The following is a 24232-nucleotide window of genomic DNA, read 5'->3' as shown; positions in this document are numbered from 1 at the left end:
TTTTTTTCACGAATTCTTAGTATTCCTTAATTGCGATTAGCAAATTGCGAATTGCAATTAAGGAATACTTTCCCATTCATTTCTATGGGCCAAGAAGCCCATAGGAATGAACGGGAAGGTATTCTCAATTCTGCGATTCGCAATTTGAAAATCGCAAATTGAGAATAATTTCAAGGGTGCAGGGGTGTCCAAAGGACACCTTGTTGCACCCCTGAAATAAGCATGGGTGCACATGTGGTGCACATACATGCCCTAAGGGCATGTATGTGCGTCCCATGGCACTTTGAAAAATGCAAAAATTGGCATTTTTCAAGGAATTCGTAAATTACCACCAACTTGAAGTTGGTGGTAATTTCCGATTCCTTAGGGACAATTTTCAATTTTTTTTTGCTACATACATTGCATTTAAGGAATCACACAATTTGCGATTCCTTAATTACAATTGCAAAATAAGGAATTGCAAATTTTGCGATTCCTTATTTTGCACCAGATTTTCCTTTATACATACCATTTTGAAAATTTGCATTTGCAAACGCCGAAATTCTGCAAATTTCTGCATTTGCTAATGTGAATTTGCTTCATACATATGGCCCAAGGTGCTTTAATTTTATGTAGACCGATCGCAAGATGTGCACTCTAAAATTAGATAAACTGTAGTGGCCGCTCCTCCTCTAAGATGGAGGAGGGTGTCCCCATTGGCCAAAAGGAAAATAAAATGATAATAACATAACGTTATGATAATTTTATTTTTCCTATCACAGTCAGTGGTCGGCGGGGCTGGCCAATGCAGGGGGGGAGTCATTTGCACTCCAAATAACTTTTAGGCCGCCAAACAGTCATGCACACTTTGCATGTTCCCCACCCGGCTGTATCACACAATCTGTTGAGGAACATGCACAGGCTCCCAGTCCCCATCTTTAGCGCACAACCACAATCTCAGACAAATCACACCACCCGGGCCAAAGTTCCTGTAAATGGGGATCAGCCATTTTGTTCTTGCCCATCTATAAGCCGGGCAAAAAAGCAGGAAGTGGGGTACTGTTTCCTTCTCATAGCCACATAAAGGAAAGCCCAGCTCATTTGGGTTTGGGGATAATGCCCATCCTGAAGTAAATGCACTAAGTGGCAGCCTTCCATATCTAAACTGAACATACAGTTGTTTGCCAAGTTAAGTTCAATTTAATCGGTAATTCTAGATGATAGGTGTCCTTGACAATTAAAAAATACGTTGTTAAAGTGCTTTGGGTGTAAGTTGTTCAAAGAATGTCAAACTTGTAGGACTTGTGCTGTTTTTATAGTTGCTTTACACTTTACAGCCTTGAAAAAGCCCCAGGCGTGCATGCCATAAGGGGCTAAAACACATGTGAGGTTGCAGAGCATACAGAGCCAGGTTTCAGTTATTCAGATTTCTTCCGAATCACCTTTGACCATTGGATATTGGCTAAAAAAATGGATTACCAAAACTCATTGAATGGAACTTTCCAATTAACTAAAATGTTCTTTACTTGCCTTTGCTCTTTTTACATGTTCATGAGCTATAATGGGTGAGGGGTTCTCCATTCCCAATGTTAAGTGACTTGTATCATATCCTTATTAGAACAGACCAGGGCAATACTCAGGATCTGTAACCCCTCTAATACTGTAACATATATATTTTTTACACTTACCTGTGAAGTAGTCACTTGCCAGGATGTCCAAAGCCGTCATTAGGAATGATTCTGGTAAATTGTGGGTGCCTTTCTAAGTTTGCACCTGGTTACCCTCAGATCTAAGGCGATGACAATAGCATTTCCTAATTGCCCATTTTACAAATAGTTGTAATTAGGAAATGCTATGTACATGAGGTTAGGAAATTGGAAACAGGAAATCATATTTGCTATTTCCGAATTTGCGAATCGCAAAATGCGATTTCTACTGGGTAGAAATCAAATTTTGCGACACTGCGTATGCCTTTGTACATGAAGTAAGTCAGTTCTGCAATTCTTTTTTTTGTTTAAGAGATTTTTATTAATCATTTTTAAAATAGAAAACAATATACATGTCATACATATTGGAAGAAAGTACATATTAATAAGGATTACAAAACGTATGTAATAAGAAAGCAGTGAATATTGGGAGGGGGAAAGAGAGAGGGAATAGAAAGATATAGGGGGAAAGGAAAAGAAAGAGGAAGGAAGGAAAGAAAGAAAAGAAGAAAAAGAAAGAGAGGACAAGATTTAACATGTGGGAATAGTAAAAAGTAATCAAGTAGGAGATTTGAAAGAAAGATAAGTGGAAAAGGGGAGCCAGAGTAGATCGGATTTGATTTTAAGGGGAACAGAAGAGGATGAAGCAATAGCAATCCTGTGTTCATCACAAATAAAATTCCACCAAGTATGAACAGAAAGCTTAGAATTATCTTTCCAACAAGATAAAATAACTTTGAATGCAAGAGCAATAAACAGATCCAACAGTCTAGTAGAGGAAGATGAAGTATCAATATCAGGTGACAAAGATACTAAGAAAACATTCTTCAAGGATAATGAGGCAGAGGAACAAAACATTGGCATGCAGATATTCCAAACTTCATTCCAAAATGACAAAACAGGGGAACAGTCGTATAATAGATGTTTAAGCGTTCCAATTTCTTTTGAGCATGACCAACATAACGAGGAAGAAGTTTGGGCAAACATATGGATACTTACAGGGGTAATGATAACTCTATGATATATGAACAATAGGGATTGAGTAATACGAGCAGCAGTAGATACTTTAAACAGTTTGGACCATAAATGATCCCACAATGAGACGGAGAGGGAAACATTAAGATCGGTTTCCCAAGCGGTCTCTATAGGTGATTTAGGGCGATCTTTAACATTTGATAACAAAATTGTATAAACAAGAGCAGCCTTAGGTTGTTGAATAGAAACTAGAGGGAAAAGTAGAGTGGTAGGGGAGCAAGAAGGAAAGACATCAGGTAATGAAAGGGAGGATAAGTGCGATTGGATGGCCGACGTTATAATGGTGTAATCATTCAAAAATGATGTAGGCAAGTGAAATAAGTTTTGCAGTACTGGAAACGGAATGATAGATCCACCATCAAAAAACTGATGAACAAACAAAATATCCTTTTCTTTCCAGTGTTTAAAGTAAAAAAATGTGCCTTTGTATCTAAGGAATTTGTTGTACCACACTACAGAAGATAGGAAACATTGAAGAGGAGAAAGATCAGAAGAGAAAACATTGTGTAGCATTGTTTGGGAGTATTTTAAAATAGGATATTTGGTTAAAAAAGAACAATTTGACATAAAAACAGTATGCTGAAATGAAAAATCTTTCAAAAGAGAGCGTTTTAGGAGAACCCATTTAGGAATGGGATTATCAGTAAAATCATATGCCAAGGAAAAGGACTGTTTAATCAAGAAGGCGGAATGGTATGTTTTAAAATTAGGGAAACGAATGCCACCTTCATTTTTAGGACGAATCAGCTTATGCAAGGCTATTCGAGGATGTTTGTCATTCCATAAAAATGTAGTACAAATAGAGTGTATGCAGGAAAAATATGAATTGGGAATTTTAAAAGGGAGCATGGAAACAGTATAAAGCACATGTGGGGTAATCATCATTTTTATTGTATCTAATCTACCCCACCAAGAGAGAAATAAAGGGGACCAAATTTGAAGGAGGGATTGAATTTTCTTTAAGAGGTAGTCGAATATAAATTTAAGGGTTTCAACTAGGGATGATGAGAACCATATACCAAGGTATTTAATTTTGGAAGGGCACCATGCAAAGTCAGTATTATTAAACATGTATTGGTAACAAATTGAGTTTAGGGGCAAAACTTCTGTTTTGGATAGATTGAGTTTATAACCTGATATAGAAGAGTACAATCGAACTTCATTCATAAAGTGTGGGAGGGAAGATATAGGGTTGAACATGTATAGTTCTGCAATTCAAAATGGCCCAAAATAGCAATTTCTACTATTAAGAAATGTGAAATCCTTTTGTACAGATGGGCCATAGGTCTGTTTGTGGAGAGGACCCTATGGTGAAGCATACCACGAAAACTGAGTGTGTCATCTTCCAAATAAGGAATATATGAATGCATCTTTTTGCTGAGTTTTCCTAAATTATACAAAACAATTTTTAGATCGCTATACAATTTGGCGCTTATATAATTTCGTATTATGCCTGAGAATACCATTCAGTATTGAGCTTGTCCCTTATTATAGCCTCATCCCATTTGCCATTAAGAGTTGATGCAAAAACATGTCAAGCTAGTTTATTTCTTATCTTGCTTTCTATAAAATCTGATGGGTTTTGCACGGTTGCTGCCCCATTGCGCCCCCTTTGTATATATTAACAGGGACTCCTGTGATGCAAAGATGTTTTGAATTGTATTCTGATCAATGTCTACGCTAATACACTTAAGGCCTCATTTACAAGATCTGACACATCACAGCCATAATGCAGCGATGTGTCAGAAATACTTGCACTGTGTTAAGTCATTTTTAATGCTATGAATGCACCGTATTTACAATATGGCATAGGGAACAAATATGCATCAAAAAAATTGACGCATTGGTGGGGCGGAATGGCGCAATGGAAAGGGATGCAGTGGCAGAAAAAGTGTCAAAATGCTGAATTTGGGCTTATGACAAGCTCAACTTCAGCTATGCATCACAAACAGAGGCCATGCGTCATTTCAAACTGACGCACATAGCCTGATGCGTCGGAACTAGTATGAAGAGAGTAATGGTGGGTCAGTCCCCTGGGTCACTATACTTTTCGGCGTAGATGTGAACCATGCAAGTATGAAGTATGGCTATGTGTCATATTACAGTGGGCATTGTCAACTTATGTCTAAGATACCTTAAGTGTGTGTGACATGTTGAGTGACACCTTAATGTGAGTGGCGACATACAAGGAATTTGATGTAAAGTGACAGATCCTTTGTTACCTACCTTATGTGTATATTGACCTCTGTCCCAGGTTTCTCAAGGGGTCCTACAACATGATTGATACATGGGGGCTCTGCCGAGGTATTCTTCATGGGGCATTTGTTTCTTGGTCGTGCACCTACCTGACCTGCTGCTCGCCCATGGGGTCATTTGTTGCTGGTCTCCCCTGCCGCCGCTGCCTTTTCCAACTGCGCAGCCGTCGAGGGGGGAGACTTCAGCTTCCAGGACTCCCTGCGCCCGGACGCGGCCCACACCCACTTCCGCTCCCGGAGGTGCTTAAAAGAAAGGCTGCCCTTCCGCGTCGAAAGACGCGCGCAGGCGGTGGCGGAAGAAGCCTGAGACAAGGGCTGGGCCGTCTTAGGCTGTCAGAGGCCAAAGGAGGCTGGGCTGGGCCACCTCTCTTATTTTTTTAACAGGCTGTCACAACTATTGGAAGGTACTGTTTTGTGCTATTTGTTTTTGAGTATTTCCTCTAAACTCTATAATCACTTTGTATGAACACCTGTCTGCAATCCCCCGCTTGAGCTGTGGACAATTTACTGGTGATATCTGAAAATGGCAAGAAAACAGGGAAACAAAACTCTGCTGGATAACATATGTAATACTTTGGACACATATTTAGTAAAAGCAGTTAGTGTTCTGTCAGAGGAAACTGACCGTACGGAGCGACGATTATCCATGGGTTCATACAGTGATTGGTGACAAATCTAGGGAAGATTTCAACTTGGTGAATGTAGAAGATGTAACCAATATTGGGTCACCCCTTATTGTGGAAGATGTAATCAGTCACGTCGATGATGCAGATGATATCATTGAAGAACTCTCTCGTATTTCTAATACACCTACTTTATCTATACCGGTTACCTCACTCAATGTAAATGTAAATGTAAATTGATACTTGTATAGCACACTACTCACCCGCAAGGGTCTCAAGGCGCTTGTACGAATACCGCTGTGGAACCCATCCTCGCTTTCCCTGTGAGGTGTCCACTCCTGGGCACCCCCAAGGTGGAGGCCATGCATCCTTAGCATTGTGGGGGCCTTTGTGGAGATTAAGCAAGCTTTTGCCCAGAGTTGCAGAGTGGGACTCCATGATTGGAATAGGCACAGAGGCGAGAATTATCAGGTCAGTGGAATTTTGAGCCCAAGACCCGCCGAGGCGGGGAATTGAACCCTGGTCCCGCTAGACCTCTGAATCAGGGTCTGCCGCTCTAACCATTGAGCCACACTTCTCCACTGTATCCCCCACCCCTCCACCAAAGGTTACAGGCACTAAGAAAAAAATAATTGGGCAGGGAAACACCAAGGCAAAGAGAGATAAGAAATACTCCACCCGAGGCAGCACAGCAAATACAAATATAGATTTGGATTCTAATGCTGTTCTTAATACTATGAAAATAGAAGCCATTTTTGATAGGATAGTAGTATTGCTTAGGCCGCTGCACGATAGATTAGATAACATAGCTAAAGAGGTTCACAAACTTAGTGGGTGCCTTGAGAAAATTTATGTCAGAATTGAGAAAGGTCAGGTGGGGGTAGGCGTAAATGGAGAGGGTCCCAAACTGAACATCGACAGTGGTAGTAATACACCCACAACTAGTACAAACAAACAACATAATGAAAGATTACCTAAAGGTAATCCCACCCATATGAAAGTTTCCAAAGAAAATCCCCAGCAGATAAAAGATAAGCACACTGCCACAATTCACTGCGAGAAGGATCAAAGGGAGGTAATAGATGTAGGGAATGGAAACTCCCCTGTATCAGATACACTCGCATCAGGTAATACAAATATTACACCCTTTAATACAAAATCAGCACCCCCATCTGTTAACCTACCTCCTGAGTGTGGGGCTTATGTGGCGGTCCTGGTGAATGTGCCTAAACTGGGGAAAGAACAATGGGAAAATCATGCAGCACTTAAAAATAAAATCTTACATTGGTTGTCCAATAACTATGGCTTCCCGTTGACGGGCGCAAATCAGATATTGCTAACGCAACAGGTTGGTTGGATTGGTCCCCTCAAGAAATAATTCGAGGGAGACTGTATTATTATTAATTTTAAATCTCCGGTTTGGGCGAGGTTCTAGCAAATGCCCCTCCACCATCTCAATGGAGATACAATACAACCCTTCTACCACTAGGATACTTTTATAGACATCTTATGATGAATACCGATCAGGGTGGCATCACCTATAATCCCAACCCAGATACCAGACACCCTTTCCAGCACCGCCACTATTGCGCCCAAGTATTCCCCTATTTAATAGATTCCAGATATTAAGTTCTATGGAGGATAATGACTGACTTGTGTCAGAGCAGGGAACACCACAAAATTCAGATCTAATAGGCAGTTGGCCATCCATAGTTTATAAAGGAGCGCAAAAGGACAATTTGCCACTTATTTCATCTAGTGGTTATCAGGATCTCAATGAACTTAAGCCTAATTTTGTTATACCCCCCTGGAAATACATTACCATCATCAAACTCAGGGGGGTCACCAGAAAACCAGATATTATCTAGCGCTGTAATATTAGTACCTACAAATAATGAGAGCCCTAATATTTTATATCCAACTGTCATGTCTAACACAGCTAATGATCGCGAAGGTTATACATTTATGACATGGAACATAGCAGGTCTTAACAGAAAACTGAATACCCCATTTTGGAAAGATCTTATTACATCAAATTATGATGTAATTTGTCTGCAGGGGACCTGGTATAGAGATCCAATTTTTGTAGAGGGTTAAACCTCAAATTGGATTAAAGCGGTTGGTTCCACCTCTGGTAGGGCAAAGGGTGGCCTCTTGATACTTGTTTCAAACAAATTAGTTGAATGCAAAATTATAAGTTGTATAACTATAGACTTTAATTATCCGTTAATGAGACTTAGATTTAGTAGGGGCAAAGATTTGCTCCTAATTACCATGTATAACAATAATTTTAGCAATAATAGAGGATGTGCTATTTATGATATAGAAAAGGAAATAGACAGGGCATTGGCAGTGCCAAATAGGCAAGTGACTATCCTCTGGATGGGAGACTTTAACGTCCAAATTAGTCCACTGGTCCACACTAAAACCTGTGGCTTTACAAAGGGCCACACCCCAGATGAAGATGTCGACTTTATGCACTTCCCCCATGGTGAATATGGTACAGCATTAAATTCTATGTTAGCTAAATATGATCTTGAACTTTTAAGCTGCACCAAGAATAGGAATATTATTATATGTCCAACTTTTACTGGCAGGGGTGTGTCTACTACTATAGATCATGTTTTGTTATCATGTAATAGAGATTACACTAATTTATGGATCACGGAACAGGTGGTCAGTGACCATAACAGTATTTCGTTAGCCCTGTTATGTTGGGGGAATAGACAACCTAATAATTCAAATCGTATGACTGATATTATTCCTATAAGACCAAACGGCATAAGGTTAAAATGGGCAGGTGTTGATCCAAATAAAACACAAAAGGAAGTGATCGTTAACTGCAAACAGGAAATAGATCACTGCTTAAGCAAGGAGGCTGATTCAAGTTCCCTGATTTCCAATTTTCTTAAGATCAATGTTTTTATAGAAGGGCTTCTCACCAAGAAGTACAGTGTTAGGAAACAGAGACATACAGGTTGGTTTAATAAGAGTTGTACCCAGGCCCTACACAATCTGAAGATAGCATTAGGAATTAAACCTCGTAATAAGGAGCATATTAGAGATTTACGCTTCAACTATAAACACATTATTGGGGTCCGTAAAAAAGAATTGCAAGATGAAGCATGGGACAAATTTAGTCTAGGGGCAGCTACTAATAATAGTAAACTGTTCTGGGAGACGGTCAATTGCCCTTTTTAAAGGATGATAGTCGACCAGACCTTATTTCTCATGTAAATAGTGATGCTTGGATTGAACATTAGACATTAATTTTTAACCCTGATAGGATTAATATTAATCTATTATTTGACTCCATATGGCTCACACTACCCCTATTGATAAATATAGAAGAAGTTTATGAAGGGCTAATAGTTAGTAAAGGGGGCAAAGCCCCAGGGCCTGATGGGGTGCCCATTGATCTATATAAGAGTGAAATGATCTATGGGCCCCGATTTTAGTAAGGATTTTTAGCGCAGCTGTAGAAGGCCAGTTTCCGCCAACCTATCCCCCTTTTTAAAAAAGGCTCTAAATCCGAGGCCTGTAATTATTGACCCATATCGCTGCTGGACTCGTCACTTAAAGTAATGAGTAGGGTTATGTTGAAAAGGCTTGAAGCATGGGCCGAAGACAACAAAATCTTCTCACCAGCCCAATATGGGTTTAGGAAGGGTCTAGGCACACTGGAACAGTGTGTTAATTTGGACCTTCTTATAAGTAAATATACAATGGCCAAAGGGGGCAAATTGATTTTATGTTTTGCGGACCTTAGCAGTGCTTTTGATCTCGTGGACCACTCATACAGAAGCAAATATTACTGGACACCGGCGCCCCGAAAGAAATTGTATATTTTCTGGCAAGGGTCTCGAGAAACTGTCTAGTAAAGTGCCGTACGGCCCAGCAGGTGAATGTACCCCCTTGTTTAAGGTAAAAAGGGGCATCCGACAAGGTTGTGTACTTGCTCCACTTTTGTTTTCACTATTTATTAAAGTGGACATAATACTAAAACAAACTCCTGCGGACGCCCCCCTAATCGAGGACCAGGCTGTCCCAATTTTATTATACGCAGATGATGCAGTTTTATTATCACATACCCCCTTTGGCCTCCAGCGTCTTATCGATAAATTTACATCTTTTAATAATGACAGGAAACTTTGAATTAATAAATCTAAGAGATTTGTAATGTCATGTGGAAATACGGTAACTAAATCTGGAAAGGTCTTTTATCTGGATGGAACAAAAATGCAATCAGTAAAAATTTTCTGCTATCTTGGCGTAACTTTTGCAGGAAATGGGAAATGGTCATACGAATATGTTAATATACGTCACAAAATGAGTAGGAATACCAATAGTATTTTCAGATTTTCTGCAAAAGTGGGAGCACAAAGTATTAAAGATATGGTGACTATATATAATGCTAGATGTGCATCTTCTGCTCTTTACGGTGCAGGAGTTTGGGACCACCATCATGAACAGTCAATGTAGCAAGACGAAAATTAATTTCTGAAATGTTTGCTGAGTGCCCCACCATCGGCTTCCACAGAACTAATACACCAGGAAGTGGGTTTAAATTATATTTCAGATCTGGCTGCACTACGTCCCCTCTTGTTATGACGCTCTATCTGGGCAAAAGTTGAAACTGCATTGACACAACGCATCATTAAAGACGGCCTGAAGCTCGACCACTGTTCACGTATCCCCTGGATGAGCTTCATTCACCACTGGTACAGTCTTTTATTTAATTGTAATATTTTTACTGAACCAGAATACACAGCCTCAACTGCTAAAAAAGAGCTTAAAGAAACATTTCTGGTCCATAAAAGAGAGATAAAAGGAAGAGATTAATTAGGTTATAACCTACTGATCTATTTTATCAGTAACTGAATCTCAAAACAGGTTGTCAGCCATATCTAGATGATGCACCAATAACCTCCCACCGTTTTGTTTTGACACCCTTAAGGTTAGGGATTGTACACCATCTAGTGACATTTCCGACTATGAAAAGAAGTACAAGTTTACTATGCCCATGTGACAATATGTCCAAGCAAAGTTCCTGTCATTTTTTAATGTTTTGTAAATGTTATCACTTTTTAAGGAAATTTTATTTGAAACCGTTGTTTTTAAAATACCATGTTCGATCCACCAAAAATGCTATGAAGTTAATATCCTCATTAGAAAGTTCGGATGTTTTCTTTTATGTGGCATCTTACATTTTAAAATGCATTGCTGCCAGGAAATCAATTGTTCTTTAAAATCTATATGATTTGGAAGCTCCTTATTTAAAGATACCCTGCACTTTATACTTAATTAGCATTAAAAGAAATGTAGTTGGTATGTGATACTTTATATCATGATTTGCACACATGCATACAAAGTTACTAACTATAACCCTGTATGTTGTATGCACTAGCCACTTTAAATACGACACTTTATTGCGTAATTTGCACATGGCACACAATGTTAATACCTGCTATTTGTGATTATATCTGTTCGATATTTTCATAATCACCAAAGGTTTCATTGTGTAAGTTACATATTTGATAAGGCTTAAACACTGAGGGCAATTATTGTTGGTTATGTACATTGTATATTGTAAGCACAAGTCACTTTGTTGCGTAATTTACACATTTTGAATACTGTTATCTTGCGATTTCGCACAAATCCTTTATCAGTTCCTCTGCCAAGTATTATTGCCAAAGTATGAAACGGAAGATGTAATCCATGTGTTTTTATGTATGCTTATATGGTTGTTATTACACACCGAATAAAGCTTTGAAATTGAATTGATTGATACATGTGTAAGCACACTACTAGTTGAGCGAATGTTATTTAATGACTTAGAACAATGTTTTAAGCGATTTCAGCTCGTCAGAAACATATACCACAGCCAATGCCTTATTCTTACACCAGGGTTTTTGAGGAATAGGAATTTTTGACAAATTTGACAAATTGCAGGCTTTGAACTTAGCGTGCGGATTAGAAGGGAAAGCCTACCTTGCATATGAGTAACGCAGCCCGTTCAGACTCAGTTATAAACTGATGTAAAGTGTTGAGAACTGACACATTGGCTAAGATGCGTCACTTTGTAAATATGGACTACTTACAGCTTCACTGATCCACCAACGTTTTTGACGCATTGGCGGTGCAAGCTCCTTGGATATGAGGCCTTAACCAACAACATTGTGATGGACAGTCTCATTTGATCTGACACCTTTCCGAAGTGATACTAATTGTAGCGCAATCACCTCTGTATTCCACCTCTGATCTAGTTTCTCTGCATGTTAAATTACCAAGCTACAGTGCAGTGAGAGCACTGAACATTTTGTTAGAATAATACATATTTACTTGAAAAATATTCTCTTTCCAGGAAACGGTTATGTGAATTTTCAGCTGGTACGTCCAAACCATGGTTTAAAGGCCACAAAAAGACTTGTCATTGTTTCACTCATCCTGAGTTTCCTGATGTCCGCCTCACTCGTTGTGATGATAGTGATGTGTAAGTAAACACATATTGTCATTTTTAAAGCTTTCTTCTTTTTTTAAAGTCAACCAACCATATACCAAAATCAAAGCGCAGCTAATGTCTTGGGAAATAATTGACCAAGGGGCATATTATCAAGGGGGTTTATCTCCGCTTTTTTGGCTTTAAAAGCCAAGAAAGCGGAGATAAAATTATCTCCCTATTACCTAACTGTCGCTAACACCAGTTAGAGATAGCTAATAGGAGATAGCGACAATCTTGGGCCCCACTTTGCATGTCAGTGATATTTATCACTAATGACATGCAAAATGGGCGTGCCAAGATGTTAGCGACTGGAAACAGTCGCTAACATCGCTATCTCCTATTACCAACTTTTGGAGATATTCGCGCTAAGCGCGAATATCTCCAAAAGCTAACACCTGCCCTGAACAGTTCTTAGCCATGTTATCTAATGGGAGGTGGATAACATGGCTAAGAGCATTAGCTCGGTAATGCATGAATATCGCGGACCTTTCAGCGATATTCATGCATTGCGGCCGATTTTTATCGCATTTGCGATAAACCTTGGTAATACCAAAGTTTATCTGCGATAAAAATCACCGCAGCTCAGCGGTAAATTTTTGTCTCTAACCAAGCAATAGGGATCATTATCGCTATTGCTTGGTAATATGCCCCTAAGTGTTTACACCAACTTCATAAGCTTCTTTGAACACAGAGGGGAATATTTACAAAGAGCATGCACCGCAGCTGCATCACTTTTTGTTTGGTTGCAGTGGTGGCTCAGAGAACAGACCCATATTTATGAGGCCATGCAAATACACTTTACGTGGCTTTTTATGGCCTTGTAGATATGGAGTATGGCGAAGTAGTGCAAGTCGATGCGTTGCCCTACTCTGTGTCAAAGAGGCATTCCCTGTGCTTTGCGGTGGGTGTTCCCATGCAACACCCATGGATTTTGACACATTCCTAGATTTACAAGGGTTTGTAAACTTGGAAATGAGTCAACATCTTATACCACTCCGGGGGAGGCGTAATGAGAGGTATCTTATTTCTTTAAATTTTTTCCTCTTTCGATGTGTGCTGCATTCTGTAGCACACATAGAAGGAGGAAAATACTTTCATTTTTTTTGTGCAGAAAGGTTTCCCTTCCTTTACAAAAACAATCGATCCTACAACACAATCGCCCTAGTACCATGGTGCAACAATGCCCTTGGCACTAGGCAGCCAATTGTATGCCAGCGCAAAGGAAAGGAAAGGACAGGGATGCAACGTGTTGTTGTAAAAACAATGCATCCTTGCACTTTCTTTATGATGCAGCATCACACACCAAGCAGGATGCTATTCCCAGTTACATCAGTTTGTTGTAAATATGCCCCAGAATGTTCTGGGATCCTGGCAGATAGCTTGAATCATGCTTTGTCTACCCTTTGTGAATGTAAGTCATGCTCACCAGTTCTCTCTGAACCCTGAACACGGTCAATCATTATCTTTTTTAACACATTTTCTCCGCTCAATGCACTTTGTTCGAATCCTTCCTACATTGGAAGCTCTCCGTCTCCTAAAATGCACTCCTTCAGGTCATTTGTTTGCAGTGTGAGATTTTTAATGGTGTTTCAAGGTTTTTAGGAACTATGGGGCATATTTACAAGTGTTTGGCATCATTTTTGCACCATGAAGCATGGTACATGCACGATGCTAAGCTTAAGTCATATTAATGAAGCCAGGCAAATCCACTTTGCATGGGTTTGAATGGCTTCATAAATATGTAGTAATGCAACGCAGCACAGATCGCTGAGCTGCCTTACTCTGTGCTAGGAAGCGGGCCATGGGCATTGTGGTGGGTGTTCCCACGCAACTCCCATGGTTTCCGACCTATTCCCAGATTTACAGGCACTTGTAAAACTGGGAATGCATCAAAATCGTAGCCTCCCCAGGGGAGGCTTAAGGAGGAGAAATATCTTCATTTCTACTCATTATTTCCTCTTTCTATGTTGTATTCTACAGCACACTAAGAAAGAGGAAAATGCCTCTATGGATTGTTTCTGTGCAGGAAAGTCCTCCTTGATACACAGAAACAATCCTGCTGACAACACAGTCACCATGGTGCAAGGGTGCCTGCAATGCCGCTAAGCTACTGAAACAGCATCAAGGCAGGGGGAATTGACGGGAATGCACAAATTGGATAAATATGATGCATTCCTGCCCTTTCCCTGTGCTGCAGCACAGTGGAGCATGGCCACTTGCTGAGCTGCCCTGCGCCAGCCCTCTAGTAAATTTGAGATAGAATTTGTGGTAAGAGGGCATCTTGAAGGTGTAACTGGAGACACAATCAGTTGTCCATGGAAATGTTCTGATTTCCAAAAAAAGGAAGGTACACCTTCCTGCACAAAAAAGAAAGGCACATTCCCCATTCTTTGTGTGCTGCAGAATGCAGCATACACAGAAAGCGCAAGTAATGAGGAGCAATAAAGATATTTCTCCACATTATGCCTCACTTGTGAAGGCATATCTTTTTTGCGTATTCGCAGGTTTACAAGTTCTTGTAAATCTGGGGATGCTTCAACATCCATGAGAGATGCGTGGGAGCACCCATGCAATGCCCATGGAACACCTACCCAAGGCAGAGTAGCGTAAAGAAGCGATTTGTGCTGTGTTGCATTACTCCTGATTTTTTGAGACACTCAAGATGGCTTGTGTGACTTCAAAAATCTGTCTTAATGTTTGTGTCACTCTTACACCATGTTGTGTGGTGCAAGAGTGATGCACAGCCTCATAAATAGCCCCCCACGCCTGTAAACTTGCAACCAACCTTCATTTAATTTTTAAGTATCAATATCATATAACACTGACTCTGAAATGTCTTCTTTGACTCATTTTACAAAGAGAGATTGCATTTTAAATCCCTCTGCTTCGTCAACAATGCCTTTACCAGACTGTTTCACAGCTGTTACTCCACAACTCCCCAACTCAAAGACTGTGGTGTCTATTCACAAAAGTAAATATGCACTTGTATATTTACTCATAAGGTCATCTATTATTACAATTAAATGTAACTACAATTTTGTGCTATTTGCCATTTCTGATTGTGGATTTACACCTAGCTATAGACGTACGTGTCTCCACCTCCACAAATTAGGGGAGTGGTCCTTCTATAACAGGCTTTGCAAGTCTATAGTTAATACTAGTACCGCTGCACATGGAGTTGGAGATCTCGGTGGCATAGATGTCCTTTGGAAAAGTTAATAAAATATAGTTTTATTTAAAATACTATGATAAAAAATATTCTAATGTCAAATTTAAATTAGAATTGTTATTTTTATTTTAACCAAGAACTAATAAAAGATAAAGTTACAGCACAATAACTCAAATAATATATGTAATAAATGATTCATTCATTTAAATATAACAATTTAATTTATAAATAAGTAACATTTTTGTTTTTATTATGTAGTAAATGTGTTTATTGATGGTGAGGTTGATTTGAACTAATTTTGTTTTTTTAATAAAAGTTTGTTTATTTTTCTATTAAGTTTATTAACTTTATTATATATGTTAACAATATATATATATATATATATATATATATATATATATATATATATATATATATAGACATCTAAATCTATCTATGTAGATAGTTATATGCATACATATTACAGTGCTGGTCGTCACTGTGTAGGTATAGTTGGGACCTTTATTTGTATTTTAAAGGGGTGCACTTTCTACGTCAAAATCATCCTTTGCTTTGGAAAATGTGATTAAGCAAAAATGTGTAGTGAATAATCAAGCCTGGTTTAAATTAACAGAGGCTGCTGCATTCCAAAAAGTCATATCAGTCACCCATGCTCCCTTAGATTTTCAGAAGGTGATTTATCTAAAAGACATTGAGCATGAAGTCAAGAATCTGGCTGTCTCCTTTAAGACTCAGAACCCAGTGAATGCATCAGTAATGGATCCCTCAGGTGAGAATACGTTTTTAACTTTGCTTGTGATGTGTAAACAAGAGAATGTTTGAGCTACACTAAAGATGGCAGGTGTTGGCTAAAAAACATTTGCGAAGCCAATACATCCGCCTTCTATTTGCTAATGCTTCCATACACAGGCCTGCACAAATGTTGTTTACATCTCTTAGCACATCAAACTCAGACCTAATGTCTTTGACACTGCAGAAGTGATTTATGTGGCTTTGACATGCTATAACTACTAGCTCAATGTAGGACATTCATCTCACCTTCATTCTCACTGTAGACAATTAGTCCTGGCAGCCACTGCAGCAGTACTCAGCCTTTGCTCCATGGGTGCTTGTCGACTTCACAGTGATGTCCCTATGAGGCAGCTACTTCAGGCAGGGTGGCAAATATGTATATGTCCAAACAGCATGGAATGCCTGCATCAAGGTCATTAACAAATGTCAAACCTATCATGAATACTAATTTGACTGGTTGTTTGTGTGAGTCTGGAAACAGTAACTCCTGATGGTATTAATCAAATAGAGGAATTCATAGATGAAGTTTGACAGTGAGTTAATATAGCCTTGTAGCCCACTGCCGCTATATAGCTATACCAGTTGTTAAAAGCCCTGAAACCATAGTGAGGGCCTTTTATAACCAGTATAGCCCAAGGCAAAAGGGATTTAAGGCTATTAGAACTTCACCCACTAAGGGTAGAATGTTCTAAATTAAAGAGGGAAAAATAGGGAGACAAAAATTGTAATGTTGGCGCTCCGGGCTTATAACCGCCATTCTAATCCGGAGCTTCTCAATTGTCTTCAGTGGAGCTCTTCATAGTCCAATGTATTAATACAAATGTATAAAATATGCTTACTGAAAAGCAACATAAAGAGAACTAGCAACAGAAGGAAGGAAACACACTATGTGAAATGTAAACTGTATACAAAACAAACCCATTGGGCAATTGTGAGGTAAAACAAAAATAAATAATGCAATTACAGCTGGAAAGTGAGTCAGCAACAACAGCATTGTGAAAAAGAGTTCCCTGGGACAACAAGAAGTGCCGCAATTTAATCATTATTATGTTAGAGAGCCAGCTCTTTCGCTACGGATTTTGTTGAGTTCATACTTCCTCTTCGTAAGGTCGGTCAGCGTGTTCCCGTCTGCCAGGTTTGCGCAGTGTCCTCTCTCTAGATTCCTGATCTCATTCTCTAGTTCTGTAATTTTCTTGTTTCTTTCCCTATTCATCCTGCCTTTGATGTTTAGGAGTTTGCCCCTTATCGTGGCCTTGAGTGCGTCCCACAGGATGGCCTTGTCTACTTCGGCATTGTCATTGAAGGAGAAGCACTCCTTGATAGCCTCCTCAATCTCAGCCCTGTTAGTCGCGTGTTTCAGGATGTCGTCATTCAGCCTCCATCTTCGGCTAGGTTGCTCATTGTGTCGGCCAGTGAGGGAGAGGCTGATGTGTGCATGGTCTGATATTGTTATTGTCAGGTACGCTCCACAGGATCCGGATCATGATCATACAGCCCACCTCCAAACGTCACAAACCCTCTGATTAAAAGTCAACAGAGGTTTGAGCCATTAGGTGAGGGGTAAATGCAAAATAATAAACAGGGAAGGAAAGGGAAGGGTCTGCGGGAAAAGGGAATATCTGAAACGACAAAAGACACAGAGATAAGAACACTGTTCTTTTCTGTAATATGAACACTCATATGTTTTCTTTACTATCTGGATACCTGTGGATAAATACAGGAATTCTGTAAAGGTATCTCTGTTATCCCTCTTTGCCTGTACCCTCGTCCTTCTTCTATATGCAACTGCAAGATCATAAAAGGGGTTCCTGGGAGAGTTTCCCACAAATCACGCTAAAGAGGAGGACTGAGGAGAATCCAAAAAAGGGGCAGCACAGAAGATAGGAATACAGAACACGGCAATGCGTGGGAGGCAAGAACCACAGCATTCCGCTCTGCCAAATCCCAAAGAAAAACAAATCAGTTTGATTTCCACAGATAGGACATGAATGAATCCAAAAGAAAGAACAAAGGTTTGTTAAATAGTATTGTCACAGGCTCATACTATAATGACACAACACCTCATGCAGTTACACTCACGGAAACGCGTAGCTGCGACCGCCACAGCGTTCCGCTCACATATGTATCAAAGAAACACCAAGACGTTCAAACAAGCAGCTTGTTCTGATGACACGCAGCAGACCACCAACATGCACCGCCTACTGTACAGTAGATAGACAGTAATGAAGTAAACAAAGTAAAAGTCACGAAGATACGGCGGCGTGTGGTGCCTAAGCCACTCCACTCCGCTCTTCCAATCCTTCCTTAAAGGCTCAAAGAAATATCCCCGATACTTCATACATTGACACGGCAACGTGTGGCAGAAACCACCACGCTCCGCATCTTTGGATAACGAAAGAACACTGCGCTACTGTTCCTTCACAGAGCGCAGGAAAAGACGGCAACGCGTGGCAGATTACCACGGCGCTCCGCTTAATGCCGGAGATCACGGAGGCGGGGCACCGCTCCTACCTTAATCCGCAGGTCAGAGACACCCGGCCCCTCGATGGACACACGTAGCTGCGAGAGGCGAACTCCTCTCTCCTACGAACATGGAACCCGGAATAACACGCAACAGGAAGCGTGTCAGACAGCCTGAAATAGCCTCAGCCGAGGCTTCTGGGAAATGTAGTTTCCCTTGTCATAGTCAAAGTAACGTTATACAGTTTTCCCACACCGTAATGCAGGCGCTACAATCAGACCCTGACAGTATGTCCCCCTTCTCAGCGCCTCCTAGGACCAGGCCGCAGGGGGAACCTACGATGGAAAGACCGTATGGCATCAGGAGCGTGGATGTTGGTCACAGGTTCCCAAGAGTCATCCTCAGCCGAATACCCTTTCCACGATACCAGGTACCACAACACACCCCTACGAAACTTCGAATCCTTGATGCTCCGCACCACGTATTCAAAGCCTCCGTCACACATCACAGGGGGAGGAGCCTTGCGCCTGGTCGAAAACGCAGGCTTCAACAGGTTACAATGGAATACTGGATGTATGCGAAGAGAACCAGGCAGTTTCAGTTTGTAGGATACTGGGTTAATCTGCTTCACCACCAAGTATGGCCCGATAAAATTGGGGTGAAAAATGCTGCGAAGCTTGAATCTGATGTTTTTTGTTGAAAGCCATACCTTATCCCCCACTGCATAGGACGGCCCTTGTCTCCTGTGTCTATCCTCGTATTTCTTGTACTCCCTTTTTGCTTTTACCAAATGGGTCCTGATGGTCTTGTGGATGGCCTGAACCTTACGCATCTGGCCCAATACGGTGGGCTGATTGGAAACAACCTTAGGAATGGTAATGGGAAGAATTTTAGTGTCGTACCCATAGGTAGCACAAAAAGGAGACACCCCCAAGGAACAGTGCCAAGCGTTGTTGTACGCTACTTCAGCCAGCCACAATAAAGAAACCCACGAATCCTGAGCTTCTGCCGCGTAACACCGAAGATACTTCTTCAGGGTTTGATTCAACCTTTCTGTTTGTCCATCTGTTTGTGGATGGAAACTGGTTGAAAGAGAGGATCGAATGCCCAGAGCCTGACACCAAAACTTCCAAAACCTGGCTATGAACTGAGGCCCCCTATCAGAGACAATGACTTTGGGTACTCCATGAAGCTTAATGACATGGGTCAACAGTAGTTGCGCAGTTTGACTTGCCGTGGGTAGGTTTACACAGGGGATGAAATGGCCCAATTTGGAGAGACAATCGATCACCACTAGGATCGCGGTTTTCCCTTGATCAGGGGGTAGGCCGGTAACAAAGTCCAAGCTTATAGTCTGCCAGGGTCTTTTGGGTGTGGGTAAAGGGATCAACAATCCTTTCTTTTTCCCAGTCTCATGTTTCGCCATGGCACATTCACTGCACGATCTTACCCAAGCGGCCACGTCTTTCTTGACAGTATCCCACCAAAAGTATCTCTGTATTAACTGCACAGTCTTGCACACTCCTTGATGTCCTGCCAACTGTGAATCGTGACACCATTCGAAAACTGTTTTTCTCATGGTAACGTCAGGAAGAAACAGTTTGTTGTTTTGGAAAGGAAGCCCTTTCTTTAACGTGCGCCCACTACCCTGGGCTGCCCACTCAACCCAGTTCCCTGGAGTCTTGGCCTGACAAATGCGATCCAAGAATGAGTCGGCCTGTAGCACACACACCACCTTCTTTGGATCCACAATGGCCTCAAGTCTAGGCAGTTCTGTGGAGGTGTCCCCCTGTTGTTGTCGGGATAAGGTATCCGCCTTCTTATTGTCAGCCCCTGGACGGAAAGTGATAACAAAGTCATATTCCGAGCAAAACAGCATCCACCTCATTTGTCTCTGTGAAAGGTTGCGGGCTGTTTTCATGTACTGTAAGTTTCGGTGATCTGAGAATACAGTAACTGGAAAAGCGGCCCCCCACAAGTGTTGGCGCCATTCTTGGAAGGCCTTTTTAATCGCAAGCAGCTCCTTTTCCGCTATAGTGTAATTCTTCTCGGCCAGACTAAGCTTCTTCGATAGATAGGCCACAGGATGTAATTGTCCCGTAAGATGATTTCTTTGAGACAATATAGCCCCTATAGCCTCGTCCGATGCATCCGCTTCGACAATGAAAGGGTATTCTGGTTTAGGGTGTGCCAAGATGGGAGCTGATGTAAATGCAGTTTTGAGGGACTGAAAGGCTTCATCAGTTATCTCAGTCCACTGAAAAGGTACCCCTTTTCTCAACAATCTGGACAAGGGGGCTGCCACCTGAGAGAACTGTGCTATAAACCTACGGTAATAGTTGGAGAATCCTAAAAAGCTTTGTACTTCCTTTATACTTTTAGGAACAGGCCATTCTTGCACCGCCCTCACCTTTCGTTCAGACATCTGCAGCCCTGAATGACTTAGTATCACCCCCAAAAACTCTACTTCAGACACACTGAACTCACACTTCGAAAGCTTGCAAAATAGCCTGTTTTCCCCCAACTTCTGCAACACTTGAGTGACATGACCATGGTGCTGTTTGGAGTCGTTGGAATAGATAAGAATGTCGTCTATGTAGACAACCACACACACATCCACAAACTCCTTTAGGACGTCATTAAGGAAATACTGGAACGCCGCAGGGGCGTTGCACAGCCCAAACGGCATGACAGTATATTCGTAAAGGCCATAACGAGTCTTAAAGGCCGTCTTCCACTCGTCGCCCTCCCTAACCCGGACCAGGTGGTAGGCTCCCCTTAAATCGAGTCGAGTGTAGATTCTAGCATCCTTCACCTGATCTAGCAAGACAGTTATTAAGGGTAAAGGGTATCTATTTCTTACTGTGTTTTTATTTAACACTCTGTAGTCGACACACGCCCTCAATTCTCCGTTTGCTTTTTTGATAAAAAACAAGGGGGAGGCAGCTGGGGATCTGGAGGGACGGATGAACCCAATGGCTACGTAATGGTCAAGATATTCCCTCAAATGCACTGTTTCAGGGACTGACAGGGCATACACCCTGCAGGAAGGAAGCGTTGCCCCTTCCACCAAATCTATCCTACAATCATAGGGTCTATGAGGAGGCAGTTGTTCAGCCATGCTTTCACTGAAGACATCCTCATACCCCCTATATTGCGAGGGCAACACCACCATTTTTTCTGCAGCTGTGGCCACTACTAACGGCAGATAAGACACTGCAGCCTTCTCTGCGCTAGATTCAATAACATGGTCTCTACACTCCTCGGAAGCAAACCGAACCTCCTTCGTTTTCCAATCAATCGTCGGATTGTGGCGGCTTAACCAAGGCATTCCAAGTATGACCTCGTATTGAGGTGCCTCAATAATATTCAACTTTAGTTCCTCTCTATGGAGCCCTTCCGGTATGTTCACAGACAACACAAGAGTGTCAGTTTGTTCAGTAATCTTTCCTGACTTTAACGGTTTCCCATCCACAGCAAGAACTTCTTCAGGGAACTCCCTTGGCACTCTCTCCAGAGATAGAGCGGATACCAGCCCGCTATCAATAAAGTTCCCAGTGGCTCCAGAGTCAATCATGACACTCACCTGATGGGTCTGCCGCTGACTCTCCAATCCCATGGGAAGGAGAATATGTGTTTCGGTTTCTAGCAGCGTCAGTACCGTTAAGGATGGAATTTGGTAAGGCGGGGAACCCTTTTCTACTTCAGCCTCCACATTCCTGCCTTTCTCCAGAGTTCCCATTGATGTAAGGGCCAGTTTCTTACTCCGATTCCACCCCCCACCAGCCTTAGGCTTAGTAGGACACTCCCTTACGTAGTGGCCTTTCTTCCCACAGTAAAGGCACAGACCCAGAGCTCAACGATGTTCCTTTTCTTCCTTAGTCAGTGGGGCCTTGACTGCCCCTATCTCCATAGGTTCAGCCCCCTGTTCTGTAGCCATCACTGCTCTCCTTGGTGGAGTTTCTGACCCAAAGTTCCCTCGTTCCCATCGCCTTCTGTCACTCCCTCTGTCACTTATCCGCCCATCCAGACGGAGGGTCAGGTTTATCATGTCAGCACAGGTAGCCGGCTGGGGATCAATCTGTGCTATAACATCCTTAAGGCTATCCCTCAACCCTTGGTAAAAAAGGGACATCCTTTTTTCTTCTGGCCAAGCTGTTTCAGCTACCAAACGATTGAAATCTGTTAAATAGGTTATCAAGTCTCTCTTCCCCTGTCTAAGAGATAACAATTTCCTGTCTGCGCTGAAAGAGGTTGCTCGGCGATCGAACACTCGCTCAAACTCAGCCCTAAACGCCGTCCAGTTATTCAGAACAGGGTCATCGTTACGCACCAAAGGCACAGCCCAATTAGCAGCATCTCCAATCAAATAGGAGATAGCGAAAGCCACTCTAGAATAATTGGTTGGGAAGGAGGCCGGCTTGCACGAGAAGTGCATCATGATTTGTGTCAGGAATACTTGGGTTTTGAAGGGATCCCCAGAATATCTCTCTGGGCTAGCAAGAGGAATAGGGGGTGGAACAGTAACCTGGATTTGTGAGGGAGAGACATCAAAGGGTTCCTGCTTAATCTGTCCACTTTTTCTTTTAAGGCTGTAGCCTCTGCCTTGGAGGCAACAAGTTCTTGTTGCACCAATACCAAGGCCTGAAGCACATCCTCCAAGGTAGCCATATGACCCCCACCCGGATCGGGTGCAGCTAAATTCGTGGGCGTGTTATTCTGTCAGGTACGCTCCACAGGATCCGGATGATGATCATAGAGCCCACCTCCAAACGTCACAAACCCTCTGATTAAAAGTCAACAGAGGATTTGAGCCATTAGGTGAGGGGTAAATGCAAAATAATAAACAGGAAAGGAAAGGGAAGGGTCTGCGGGGAAAGGGAATATCTGAAACGACAAAAGACACAGAGATAAGAACACTGTTCTTTTCTGTAATATGAAAACTCATATGTTTTCTTTACTATCTGGATACCTGTGGATAAATGCAGGAATTCTGTAAAGGTATCTCTGTTATCCCTCTTTGCCTGTACCCTCGTCCTTCTTCTATATGCAACTGCAAGATCATAAAAGGGGTTCCTGGGAGAGTTTCCCACAAATCATGCTAAAGAGGAGGACTGAGGAGAATCCAAAAAAGGGGCAGCACAGAAGATAGGAACACAGAACACGGCAATGCGTGGGAGGCAAGAACCACAGCATTCCGCTCTGCCAAATCCCAAAGAAAAACAAATCAGTTTGATTTCCACAGATAGGACATGAATGACTCCAAAAGAAAGAACAAAGGTTTGTTAAATAGTATTGTCACAGGCTCATACTATAATGACACAACACCTCATGTAGTTACACTCACGGAAACGCGTAGCTGCGACCGCCACAGCGTTCCGCTCACATATGTATCAAAGAAACACCAAGACGTTCAAACAAGCAGCTTGTTCTGGTGACACGCAGCAGACCACCAACGTGCACCGCCTACTGTACAGTAGATAGACAGTAATGAAGTAAACAAAGTAAAAGTCACGAAGATACGGCGGCGTGTGGTGCCTAAGCCACTCCGCTCCGCTCTACCAATCCTTCCTTAAAGGCTCAAAGAAATATCCCCGATACTTCATACATTGACACGGCAACGTGTGGCAGAAACCACCACGCTCTGCATCTTTGGGTAACGAAAGAACACTGCGCTACTGTTCCTTCACAGAGCGCAGGAAAAGACGGC

General features: G+C 41.7%; 1 protein-coding gene across 1 annotated transcript in view; it reads left to right on the top strand.

The window, feature by feature from the left end:
* Window positions 1-24232, top strand: part of LOC147726027 (CD209 antigen-like protein C) — a 156475-nt gene that overhangs the window by 56906 nt on the left and 75337 nt on the right. Inside the window, exons 2-3 of the mRNA XM_086962859.1 lie at window positions 11963-12091; window positions 15931-16038. Of these exons, the coding sequence (XP_086818985.1) occupies window positions 11963-12091; window positions 15931-16038 (237 nt within the window). The remainder of the gene's footprint in view (window positions 1-11962; window positions 12092-15930; window positions 16039-24232) is intronic.

Source organism: Lissotriton vulgaris, chromosome 3_1, assembly GCF_964263255.1.
Source record: "Lissotriton vulgaris chromosome 3_1, aLisVul1.2, whole genome shotgun sequence".
NCBI classification, from domain to species: Eukaryota; Metazoa; Chordata; class Amphibia; order Caudata; family Salamandridae; genus Lissotriton; species Lissotriton vulgaris.
The sequence above is the reverse complement of the archived record's forward strand: the minus strand, read 5'-3'. Positions and strand labels throughout refer to the sequence as shown.